Genomic DNA, 13,444 nt, shown 5'->3' on the forward strand with positions numbered 1-13,444 from the left:
AAAGCACTAATGCAAACGACACAATGAGCTTTCCATATGGGCATTAAAGGGCATTAAAGGTACACCATGATCCTCACAGATGTTACCTTTACCCGTCGTGCAGCTCAAGTGGACGACTGGCGAGTTAACTCCATACTTGGAGTGTGCCTGTTCCTGGCAAGGTCTAAAAAAATAGTCCCGACGTTCTGGTTACCTTCCAAACAGCTGATTAGATAATGGGTGAGGGTGAGGAGAGTGGGGGAGAAAACTGGAGGGGAACGAGAGGATTACGCTGAGACTGTAAATGCGAGGAACTAAAGGCCGTCCGCCTGTGGCCTGAACAGGGATCTTTTGTGCGTATCCAAATATTATCTTTGCGCTCACTCTGAGGGACGTCTGGCGCCACAGGTTTTCACAGTTGTCCTCAAATTTTGAGGGGTCAGTTATTGGAATAATTTGCTTCGAATAAACATGCGCCGCCCCGCTTGAGTGCAGGAATTGGTCCTCACGCTGTTTTGTAGTTAAAAAGATGAAATCCCCGTCCTGAGTGACGGGCACTGCCAGGCCTTTAATTCAGCTTTAGGCCAGAGCCAACTGTGTCACAGTTTATTTGGAGAATAAAAAGATGAAAGGTTAATTTGGGTAAAGTAAGGCCTGTGGTTGTCATTCAGTCAGAACTTTGCCCTACTTAGTTTTATTTAGAATAACCATTACTAAATATTATCATGAAATCTTAAATTGCACCCTTTATTGATTAGGAGTGGCATTTTGGGTCTCCGTTATTATTGTGTGTTATTATTTTTGTATAATTGACCGCCTTATCTTTTGATGATTGAGCTTCCACTCAGCACACTGAATTCAAATGGTGTGATCCTGCATGTCACATGGCAACAGAATTACATTTATACATTTATACATATACAACAGTTTATCCATATGATCTAGGAGCTTCATTTGGAGATGCACCAGAAGAACTATACATTCTGTAATAATCTCTCACCTTCTATTTCTTAACTATGGCAAGTCACTGACCATCTCTATCAAATCCTTTGATAGCAAGGTTTAAAACGTCTTCAAACACAACGTCTTAGTGACATCTAAATTTCCAAGGTACAGCACAGAGAAAAGGTAAAATTGGAACACTTGGGTCAACATAATTGGCAAACGTTTGGTGGATAATTAACTATTTGTGAGGAGTTTGATTAACTGACCTCGTATCACACCTCACTAAAGCTTTGTCTAGCTAAGAGTAGAAGAAACCCCAAAAAACAACAGGGGAATCAAAAATTTTAATGTCAAATATGATGAACAGATGCCCAAAATTCACTGCGGATTTCTTTCATTTGTACAAAAAGCATAAGCTGTGTGTGTGTGTGTGTGTGTGTGTGTGTGTGTGTGTGTGTGTGTGTGTGTGTGTGTGTGTGTGTGTGTGTGTGTGTGTGTGTGTGTGTGTGTGTGTGTGTGTGTGTGTGTGTGTGTGTCATGATAGTTCTACTTTTACCCTGCCCGAGTCCTTATCTTTTCTGCATAAACTCTCTATAATGTCATCAGCATAAAGTTAAAGACAACACTTGCAGTGATACCCACACAGAGTCACTTCTACCTGCATATAAATGTCTTATAATCTAACAATACCTGTTGTGTGCTACTATATTACCATAATGATGTAGCTCTCACTGTGCCCAACTCACCTTACAAGCACTTCTAAGGGCCTTATTTTCTGTAGCATTGCTCTAACTTTCCAATAATGTTGTTTGTTACTACAGTTGAAGTTCAGAGTGGCGTCTACATTTAGAGCGGCAGGAAAGCACTTTGCTGTTTACAGTTGCTTCCATCAAATATGCATGACTCAAAATCCAGAGGTTTCATAATATGCACCTTGCATACACATTCATGTTTTAGGTGTTTTGCAGCACAATGAACCATAATAATCGAGTATTCTCAAAAGCATGAATTAGCAATCATTGGAAGAAAAAAAGTTTCTTCATGACACACATGTGACATTTATCCTTTCGTGCAATATTGAAGCCGAAATGGGATAAACCCAGCCCCTCGGTGCCGAGTCAGTCTGTTGCCAAGGTGATTCTTAATTGAGACTAATTTCAATTATCTTGATACCGGCCCGGCTGTGAAAATGTGGCATTTGCCAATAAACCCGCTGGAAGGATGTATTTGGTGGCACGTTTTTGTCGTCGTAGGAGGAGTGAAAGAAGAGAGATGTTGCTATTCGTCGTCTCGGTTTGTACGGGACACTTAGCAGATGGAACCAAATGCAGACGGAAGGCAGATGGAAGGACGTAGACGTCCAGATGGAGACGGGAATGATAACATGTCACCATCTAAGTTCAATTTCCACTTTTTACAGCCCGATGTAAGAATCGGAGCTCTCAGGATGTACGTGTGTGAGTTCTTTTTGCCACGCGTTGGTTTAGCTTCTGACGCTCTGAGGGATGCCGAGGAAACGGCTTTTTACGATTAAATAATCACGGTGCTGCACATCAACTTAAACAGCAGAAGCTCTTTTTTTTTTAAATAAGTAGACGTTTGTGTTAATTTGAAAAAAAAGAATCCCACACCTATGATGTATTGACCACTATTAGTCATGTACAAGTGAAATAAATAGTTTGGTACATGACAGAATGCAAAGGGAACAAAATGATCCAAATAACGTTACTAAAATCAACCATTGCAGAGAGAATTATTCTGCTATGATCTGGTAGAGGCGTAGTACAAGAATATTTTAATTCTGAAGGGATAATCAAGTGTATTTTTTTTTTAAGGCAGACCTGTAACTTTTTAAATTCTGCAGTGTGGCTTCTTCATTCCCTCTTAACCTGCAACATATATTTCAGGGATATTTCCACTTCATTCCTAAACCTCACAAGTTCTCCCTTGATTACGACACCCACATCATTCAAATAGATCCTCTGGTTGCAGAGATATAACCTTTTTTTAATTGTGGGTCATTTTTGAGAACATTTTAGAAATGTTTTTGTTTGTAAAGAGGATTTCGAACTCTCACTAAAGCTTAAATACTCTTAATAAGAGGTCAGCGTCCCACAGACTGCACGCCCCCCCCCCCCCTCGGTCACACGTTTAGTCTGTGTTCGTCAAGCTGATGGCCGAGGCTTCATTTTGAAATGATGATGATGATGACGATTTGAGAATGATAACGGATTCTATACTCAGCTGTCATGTCCAATTCCTCGGTGCCAAAGGCTTCTCTGAACAAAGAAAGGAGCCATTTAATTGCTTCAACCGATGGGCACAACTCCAATTATTAGGTTCCTTTGATGTTTTCTGCAGCCATCGCACAGACCATGTCCTCCGGCTGGGGAGGATCTCTGCTTAGATCCGCTCGGCCTCAACATTCCGCTGATATCGCTCCTGTAGTAATTCTCCAGTTTTATCGGAAATTAGAAATATGGTGAAACTACTTGTAGGGAACGTTTGGACCATTTTATAAGATTAAGATGGCATTTTATATCCCCTTTTGTAGAAATCAATTTTCTAGCAACTCTGAGCAAATAGAATAAGCTGGAACTAAAAATATCACCCTACTTCTCAGACTGTGTGCGATATGAGGAAAAACGAAGACGCAAATGTGAAGCGCCACAACCCTAATCTGCATTTGATGGGGGATAAAAAGGTGAAATATTGTTCATCTCGTAATAAGATAATCCGCTGTAAATGAATATGTACGCTTGTCAATCCATCTGCAGAACCTCAGCAGCACAAGACCCTGTTGTTCACATTCATCCATCCCCTCTGTTTGCTGTTAGGCTGCTGATTGTGGCACCACGCACAAAAACACACAAACTCAAACACAAACGCCTCCAGAATTATAACCAGGGACCATTGTTTTTGCTGTAAATCAAGTGATTCTTCAGCAGCAGCTGCTTTTCTCAGGTCCTGATTGGCACTCGTTGGCGTGTCGCTTTAGGCAGGAAGGGGAGCAGGACGAAGTCCAAGTTCGCACGACGTGACTCGGGATTCAGGTCAAGAAGGTCAGAGGCACCAGAGACCAACATCTGCAAAAGTGTTGCATTAAACAAACAAGGGTCCCTACTGACTGCAGCGTGACCGGCCCCGATACGAGATGATGAGCAGCTCGCCACGACATCGACCCACGCGATGCCGCTCCTGTAATCGAGCGCGCGCACACACACACACACACATACGCACACACCAGGGGTATGACAGCAAGCTGTTTACTGCACATTAAAGGTTCCCTGCGCTCCAAGAGGACTGAAAAACTGTCAAATCCAAACAGTAACACACTGTTAAATTGAATTAATTTGACAGTTAAACACCGTGAGTGTATAAGTCAGCACAGAAAGGTATTTTGGCATCATATTTTGTAATAAATACATCGAATCACCGACAACAGAAAACAGAAATTATACTGACAACAGAAATGCACCGTAATATGGAAATCATTCAATATTGTGATTTTTACATGAATTACTTAAAAAATTACTAAAAAAATATATTTCGTTCATGTTTAATTTACGGACCATCGTGTACTGTAAAATATTGTTTTTAAAGTAAATTATTGTAAACAAATAATGGTGGTAAACTGTGAAATTTACAGTTAAAAAAAAAACCATCCCAAAATGTCTAATACGTTGTAGCTGTCATCTTTACGGTGGAGCCACAGCTGCCGGTTTATCACCGTATTTTCAACAGATCTTTTTTTTCTTTTTACAATAGAAATTACTTAACTTTTTATGTCTAATTATAATGCTCGAATGGATGCCTCTTACTTTAGAAGGGAACTTTCCCATGGTATTAAAAATCAGAAAAGCACAGCACGGCGCACACACAGCACACTCTCGGCTCTGTTTTGTTGCACAAATATGGGAAAATAACTCCTCTCCTGCTCTGGAAGCCCAGCGGAACCAATGGGTGGTCAAAGTGCATGTTTGCAGGACTGATGCAAAGCCTCAGAAGAAGGAGACGCCTCGGAGGGGAAACACTTTGTGTCGTGCGCTCCTCAAAGGGCTCTCACATATATTAACGCAGCTCCTCATCACATTATAAACATTGCCGATTACGACGCAGTGTGCCAATATACTAAAAGCTAATAATACAGGAGGTGGGAGATCAAACAGAATAGTTTTTTTTTTTTTTTTTTTTCAGAAGAGAGGAGGCAATTATTCCCTTGAAGCAACAGGAACAAATGCAGACGTTCTCTCTAGCAGAAGAATAGGTTCAGACAATGTATGGCTGACACTTTGATGATCTTTTAAACTGAATGACTGCTTTTTACTTTTTTTTTTTTTTTACCAAACTTCAAAACAAATGAAAAACCTCCCTAAAGAAGGCTGATATGTAGATCCTAATGCTGTTCAAGATGCCTTGCGTAACAGCTGCGATGCTGGATGCTATCCAGTCATTCGAGCTGTATAAACACACAGCAATCCTTTCCTAATCAGCAGCTAATGAGCAGTTTAATCGCTGCTATGGTGCACAGAAAGAGGACTTTAATTAGCTTTGCTGAGGCCCGGGCGTCGCTCCTAACTCACGTCTGTTATGTTGAAGTTATAACAGAGGGCTGACAGGCATGCGTGACTCACTGACTGACCGAAACACACTCCAACAATCGCAGATAAAAAAAGAAAAACAACGCTCGAGGAAACCAGAAAGGGAGCTATTTTTAAACAAAGAGCCTGTGGTCCGGGGCAAAGGGAGAGAATTAGACTGCAATAAGGATAAATTATCAGACGCCTGACATCCCTCTCTGGAGGCATTGAGAGAACTATTGTGCTGTCGGTTGTAGCCGATGCAAAGTTTTAGCTCTCGTGAGGGAAAGTACGCGCGCACACGCTCACATTCGGACGTTCGATCTCCCCCAGAAGCAGAGAGCAGCGTGGGGTTTGCAGAATAACAAAGCAATAAAAAAGGTGATCTCTCCCAGCAGCATGAGAGCATTTTTCTCAACTGTAAATACAAGTGATGGATGGGGGGGGGGGGGGCTTTTCTGGTCCAAAGTAACAAGTGAGAGAATAAGATGCGTTTCTATGACGATTCAGAATTGCCATAGAAACGTGTCTTTTTGTGACCGTCTTTGATCTTTTTTTAATTAAGCCAGATCAGGTCCAGGAGTCTGAAAGTAAAGAAATACGATCTGAAAGTGAGAAGAAAAAAATGAAAACTTGAAGAAAGAAAATATAAAATCTGTAACTGAAGACCTCAACATATAGTCAAGAATGAAAATAAATATTTATTCAAAACAATTCAAGAACTAAATCAAAATTATAATTTCCCCAAAAATGCTTTTCATTCACTTATTTGACCAAAACTCAAACTTCCAGGTTCAATTTCCTTTTACAAATGATTTACACAACGTTTGGCATTCACAGAGAGACCGTTACCACAGAGGACTGGAGTTACTTCCATTTGACAGAAAAGTTTACTGGTGTTTATGTTCAACATTAGCTGTAAACTGCAGAAATATTCTGTTCATGTAGTGAAGTGAGTAATCCTCACGGAATGTCAGCTTGCAACTATTTGCTTTTTTTTTTTACCAGGCAAATGTATTTTGTCTTTATTTTCTTTGCCCCACTTCCCCCGGGCGCCGCGGCGTCACCCCAGAGATGTTTGCCACTCAAAGAGGTCAGGTCCACCGCGGCTAAATATGCACTGCTTCTAAACATAGTGTCACTCAGAGGTTGTCAGAAGGGCAATAAGCACACTTCATGTTTCCCAAGTCGATAGCGGTCAGAATAGCGAAAATCACGTTATGAGTATTTCTGACCGAGTGGGAGCTCTCTGCAGGAGATCTCACTCCACTTAAACGCTTGAGGTTCAATGCTAAAACTAATTTTTGTCAGTCTTGTCAAAACTTGCGACTTCCTTGTCAATTGGTGCGTGGTGCATAAAACACTTCATGTGTGAGTGTGATCACTCGTTCCTCAAGTCAATAGAGCAGCTCTGCTCTGTGTTGCTTTCATTAATTCACACACACACACATCTGTAGATTATGATCAAACTACCGCTGCCTGATTCAGCCCCCTGTGTACTTCATCTTCTTCTAATGGAATTCTTTCATGCACAATTTAATCAATTAGGCTGCTTGACTCTCACTGCATACATCATGCAGGTCTGCATCTATTTCTGTCTCCCTGCTTCTACATTATGAGCCGATGATGAAGTGAATTAGTGTATACACGCACATTGTTTCAGGTGAAACACAGTTGGGAGTGCAATTATGTAACGACTATACACTATAGCTACAAATACATCTTAGTATATATATTTAGAAATATATCTATTTCTTCTCTTATCCCTATGCCTTCTTCAGACTCTGGAAGCCGCTGAAACCTTTAAACAGAAACGTTGTGCCGTTCTGTGTGAACCGTCTCCTCGACGCAGCGGAGCAAACTCTTCTGTATGCAAAAAGCAATCTGGTTGGATAGAAGCCTATGAGTACAAGTTTCCACTTCTCACTTTATTTACAGTACCAGTATAAGTTTGGAAACATTCCCTCATTCAATTTAATGAGAAAATGTGTCCCATCTGTTGACTGGTACTGAAATATTTTAAGTAAACATTGAAAATAAGAGTGTATGGTCTCAATCTCTGGTTTCAAATCTTATGAAATATGGCATGATGTCCATTTAATTATGGTCCCGTTTAGAGGAAAGAAATTACCATTTTATTTTCATTAAGTTCCTTTGACTTTCAAATAGGAGCAATTTAATTAACCTTTTGCAATTGCAATTAAAGCTGGATCATAATTGGTCATGACGCTTAACTTTAGGAGTGAGATCAGCTGCAGATTCCAGCTCTTCACATAGAAATGGTTGGTAAAAGTAAATAAGATGGCAATTCAATGTCCCTCCCTGGCTGCTCTGCTTTTTCTGCCTCTGTGTAATGAATAAAAACCTCATGCACAATGCCAACATAATACATACAAGCATGTTCCCTCTCACACCCCCACCCACCACACAGAGCTCATGTGGGTTCATGTCACAGTGGGTGAGTAGTTGGAAGTAGAGACTAGTGAGATCTAGTGTTGTCATTGAGCATTTTTACCATTACAATGGCGTACGTTGAATGTTGATGTTTGGTATTATTTCAAAATGTGCCTCATGAATATTCACATCAGCCTTGAGACACACGATGACCTAATGGTAAAGTTGAGATTAGGATCACGGACCAGCATTAAAGAAGAGACGAGCCCGATATAACTTTGCTTTCCAATTATTAGTTAAAGAAGTGGAAAACACTTTGGCTGTAGTTTGACACACAAACAAATCATATTAAAGGCATCTATTAGAAACAAAATGATATAAATGAATCAAAATAAAAGTTGTGTTGACTTAAAACCTTCTTCTTTTACTCAATATGAAATAACCAACCGACCTTCACATTTGACCTCTGGCTTCTTTTATTCCAACAAGCCGAGGGCGGTCAGCAGGAGCGAATGTATTGATGCTGAAAATATGGACAATTAAATGGGGACACCATCGATTCAGGGGCTTGTTTCTATAAAAGGAACATCTGCAGCACAACTTTATGATAATTACACTATAAAAAAAATATAAAAAATACAGTGAATCCATTACAATAAAAAGAATAAAAAGCAAATGCCTTCAGTAGAATGTATTACACAATAAAGGCGAAACAAGCGATGTTACCCAACAAGTTTAACAATGACCCGCTGAGTCAGTATTTGCTGTTCACTTCCTGTCGGACGGGGGTCTCCTGGGGGAAAGGCCTCAGTTTGTTCACACGACGCTCCGCTGCCATATAATGTCGCTCTTTGGACTAAAAAACATTGATGCTCAACCTACCTTCTGCTAACGAAGCCAGGAAGAAACCAACGGAGTGAGTGAAGCTCAATAAATACTCCACAGAGGGTTGGATCATCAAAAGCTGTAACTAAACAACAATAATACTAAACCAAAGAGTTGTGCCCCTCGGACGGGACGATCCAGGGACATCATTTAGATTTTCATTCTGCTGCATTGCATTAAAACACTAACTATTACTTTTAAGTAAAGACTGTGACAGTTGACCACATGTATGCAGAGCTATAATCCCTCATAATGTGCAGCTCCCTTCTCACTGCACCGTGTGCCCCTTCTCCGCTGCATGGCACCCGCCTGCAGCCAAGTGGCCTGAAACGAGTCGATGCAACGTTTTGCAGGGATGGAGACCAAAGCGGAGCGTTTTTTGGGGCGCGGATATGAAATCAATGCATCTTTAATAGATCAGTAAGTTTAAGCTTTAAAGTTCTTGAGGTTACATCTGTAGCACAAATAAATTGCGGTTTAACAATTTTTTTGCATCTACATTCTGGGCCTGATGTCAGGTTCATAATCAGCAGCATTTAGTTTAACGCTTAAAAAAAACACAATACAGTTTCCATTTATTCTTCAGGAGCTGCACTCAAAATGAGCTGCAGGGCAATGGACCTGGGGTCCAATAGGCGTCATGATGGGGAGAGCGTGCGTGTGATTTGCTGGCTGATGTGACCTCGATGTGCACATTCACAGAATCCTCCGTGCGCTCCGTATGTCATAATCATGGGTCATTACCTTGATTATGATGGGGATCACCACACCGTGGAGAAGAAAAACACACACACACACGCGCACACACTAGGTACAAACAAATAGACCCCTCCACTCTTGTTTTTCACTAGGTGAAGGACAAGTGTTTTTGCCTCTGAGCCACCTGGACAATCTGCTAATGTGTTTGTCTTCAGTCCGTCCCAAAGGGACGTTATTCTGTCACTGTACAGGATTTATGCAACACATTACCATATTATACAAGGTGATGCCGTTAATTCTTTATTGTCATTTCTTAATTAGAACGGACAAAGGCTAATGCATCGGTTTGATCACAATGCATTTTAAAGATTAGCCAACAGGGCTTAAAAAGGTAATTTATAAAATCACAGGTGGTTAATTGGAATTTTGTCAACAGAAAAAATGTTGGTTTGTTATTGACCGTTCTCTTAATCCCTCTCCCAGAAAATAAGCTTTGCAACCATAAGCGTGGCGGTTGTGCAAAGCATTGACTTCCTGCACGTCCCAAAGCCTTTTGGAGCCCTGTAGCAACAGAGATATTGTGTTTTTTAATTCTATCCGCTACGTAGAACTATGAGTGAACGTCTGGGGAACGGAGCAGACAGTGTGGTTATTTGATCTGTCGTAAGCAGGAGAGGTGAACATTAAATAGGTTACTCTTTAAAGTAGAAACCAACAGTAGCATTGCTTTCCAGCCCGAGACTGATACCATAAGCTTCAGCATCTTTATTGGATTCAGACAACGTAGCATCCAGCAGGACCTAATCATGGGTTAGTCGTCATCCCCATGCACACTTATGTTGATGTTAAACGTCAAATGAATTCATTTAACAATACGAGTTGATGTGCACCGTCTTCACTGACTGACTGTTTTTTCTTCTTCTATTGCAGGCTGTACGGCGAGCTGACGAACTGCACCTTCCTGCTGGCCAAGAACATGAATTGCTTCTGGCCCAACAGGCAGGTGGACGAGTTCTTCATCCGGATCCACAGGCACTACTTCCAGGACTGCTCGCTGTCCGGGCGGCTTCTGAAGGACCCACCCAATCGCATCCTGGGGCCCTTCATTGTGGTTCCCATCCTGGTCACGCTCCTCATGACGGGCCTGGTGGTGTGGAGGAGCAAACGCAGCGAGGGGATTGTGTAGTGAAGGGGGGGGGGGGGGGGCGGTGACCTGGGTGGTAAATGTCCAGACAAGAGGTGTCCTTCTTCTGCATCAAATCCACCCCCCCAGTGACCAAAGGATGTCTCTTTCTGAGTGTTAGTGTTTCATTTGGACCAGAAGGACTTCATCATAGACCTGGAAGAGGAGCTAGACAGCAAAAAAAAAACACAAACTACGTCATTGATGCACCGATACCAACACAACTCCCATCTCTGAACTGGGCACCTGAATTTGAATCTAAATGACATGAAATATTATCATATTTACAATAACATTACAATTAAAAAATGAATTTCTCGAGAGAAGTTGCTTCAAAGAATGTTGCATATGGTGAAAATCCACAGGATCAAAACAAGGTGCTGAACTTGCTTCACGCCATTGGACACGACCTTTCTGTTTAGGGAACCCAGGTGTATCAGATTTGATGTGAATATATACTGTAAATATATGTACGTATCTCTGAGTGGACTGTCACAACGTGTTGGTAACAATCAATCGTTTTTTAAACAAATCCATTCCTCTCTCGTGGAAATTTCACGTCACACAAAGATAGTCGATTTCAACACACACACATTATATTCTAAATATACTCTTTGTTATGCAGATGGATTATGTTCACGCTGCCGAGCGTCGGTAGGAGTGGAATCTGTCTGTTTTTAGTTTCTTATGTTTCTCATCAAAAAGCTCCTCGACATACCTGCTGCGTACCTCCACCCGCAAAGATGCTCCACTACAAGATACCAACTCCAACAGCTGGAAAAACAAAAAGCCGGAGATGACAAGGTCATATTCGGAAGATTGGCAGATGTGGACACTAGACAAGGGTCGAGGCCCCAATCTGGGAGTGCTGTGATGATGTTGGATCTCCGGCTTCCATCCTCCATCACCAAGGAAACCGAAATGCAGAGAAGCCAGCGGCTGAGCACACAGGAGGACTGAATCCTGGGGGACAGTTAATTAACCAAAAATTCTCACAGTCTTTCCGATGTTTCCCTGAAACACTTCTATTATCCATTTTTTGCCGCAATATAGAAAGACACTTGCCCAATAATTACCAAATGGATTTCTTTCATTTTAGGTGTGGGAAATTGTTGCCAAATGGAAAAAAAAACAAGAAAAGACAACAAAGAAACCCACTGTGGATGAATCACAGACGTGACTTCAGAGGGAACATGAGCCGACGCTGAACATGGCCTGGAGCTTTCTGTGGGAGTCATGATCTGCCAGCGTGGCACCGTGAGCGCTCTCTTTTCTTTATGGATCCATTGACCTCTGACCCGTTTGGCAGGACACCCACACCCAACATCGCTTGCACTTTGTTGCAAACGCTCTCGGAAAACCGAGGGTGGTGTTTGCAGTGAAATGTCCAATAATCCGTTGGAGTGACGTCTACCGACTGAATTGTAAAATCTATGAAAAGTTGAATAAAGTATCTGATTAAAGTGTCTGAGACGTTGGGGATTGGCACTTATGTTCTTTATGGTATTCGGTGTGATGTTTCAAACGGCCTTTGGTAACTAAGTGTCAAAGATGTATACGTTTTTTTGAGGAGAATCCAGGCAAAGTCTGAAGACATTTAAAACATGTCATTTGGTCCAAATCTCTGTGTGTTGGAGACAAGAAAAAGACAAGAACACAAACAACAGCGTGGTAGTGGCATGTCAATCACAACACACTGAAGCATATGCTGCTTTATAGCCTCTGACCTGAAATCAGCAATTGAGACCAAAAGTTCATGTTCACAATGTTTGCTGAGAAGAATGGAAGCGAGAAGGAGGCTCATTTTTTAACAGACTTCTGAAGAGTCAGAGAACGTCACAACCTCAGCACGCCATGAGGAACAAAAGTACACGTTAAGATTCTGACGGTCAAAATGACGGTGTTAAACGTTTAACTTTCCTCAGTTCTTTTTACAGCTGACGACTCATTTCACTGCAAAGGCCTAATCATTAAATATTCATCGTGTGGCGCACGCAACAGCTGCTGTACGCTGTTCATTTGCTTTGTGTTCTGGGATTTTTCCCGTTACGTCGTCCATGTTTCTTCTCTCATTTCAGTCGTACGAGTCTCGGGTCTCAGCGGCGTTAAGACGCGTCGCTTTGACTGAAGTACAATGGAAGCCTGGAAATATAATGGGGGCTCTCCGGCCCCTCCAGAGCCAATCGCATGCAGTTCATCTGAAAAAGAGGCCCGCTGTGTCAAGACGTGAGTCCTCGCACTACTAGATCACAATGTGTGAAGAAGCTGTTGGCATCTCTTTATATGGCAACCGAAAAGGGTTTTATTCACATCAAATATGCTTTTGTCTGTCTGTCATTAGTGGCACACGACGTGTAGGTTGGTTTGATGGATGGTGATTGATTTTTGCCTCTTTCTAATTTGGTGTTTTTTATTCATGTAACATTCCGTCTATTTAGTTTTTCATAGGGATACATAATAAAATCCCTTTTGTATTATAATAATTGGCATCAGCATCACAATATCTTCCCCCCCCCTCCTGAGTCAAAGAATGCCAAGATTCACCGTGTTGGTTTTGCACAAAGCTTTAATCATATAAAGTTATCACTAAGTATAAAATGTATAATCGTTACAAACGCCAGAGATGTCAATCAGTGGTTCTCAACTGGTCTGGACCCACCATCACCCCTTAGTGACAAATCGAGGAACATTCTCAACATCTCAAATTTATTCAAAATCAAGCTCACCACACAGATGAGGAAGGAGATTATGCAGAAGGGGTTTGAACCTTTTACGACGC

At 41.5% G+C, this 13,444-nt stretch overlaps 1 protein-coding gene across 1 annotated transcript in view; it reads left to right on the forward strand.

Annotated features, from left to right (window-relative positions):
• ramp1 (receptor activity modifying protein 1) overlaps nucleotides 1–12,143 on the forward strand; it is a 34,964-nt gene extending 22,821 nt beyond the window's left edge. The window contains exon 3 of the mRNA XM_062565134.1: nucleotides 10,413–12,143. Within this exon, the coding sequence (XP_062421118.1) occupies nucleotides 10,413–10,668 (256 nt within the window). The 3' untranslated portion in view covers nucleotides 10,669–12,143. The remainder of the gene's footprint in view (nucleotides 1–10,412) is intronic.
• Nucleotides 12,144–13,444: the final 1,301 nt, after the last annotated feature.

The sequence above is a fragment of the Pungitius pungitius genome, chromosome 10, assembly GCF_949316345.1.
Source record: "Pungitius pungitius chromosome 10, fPunPun2.1, whole genome shotgun sequence".
Classification (NCBI taxonomy): Eukaryota; Metazoa; Chordata; class Actinopteri; order Perciformes; family Gasterosteidae; genus Pungitius; species Pungitius pungitius.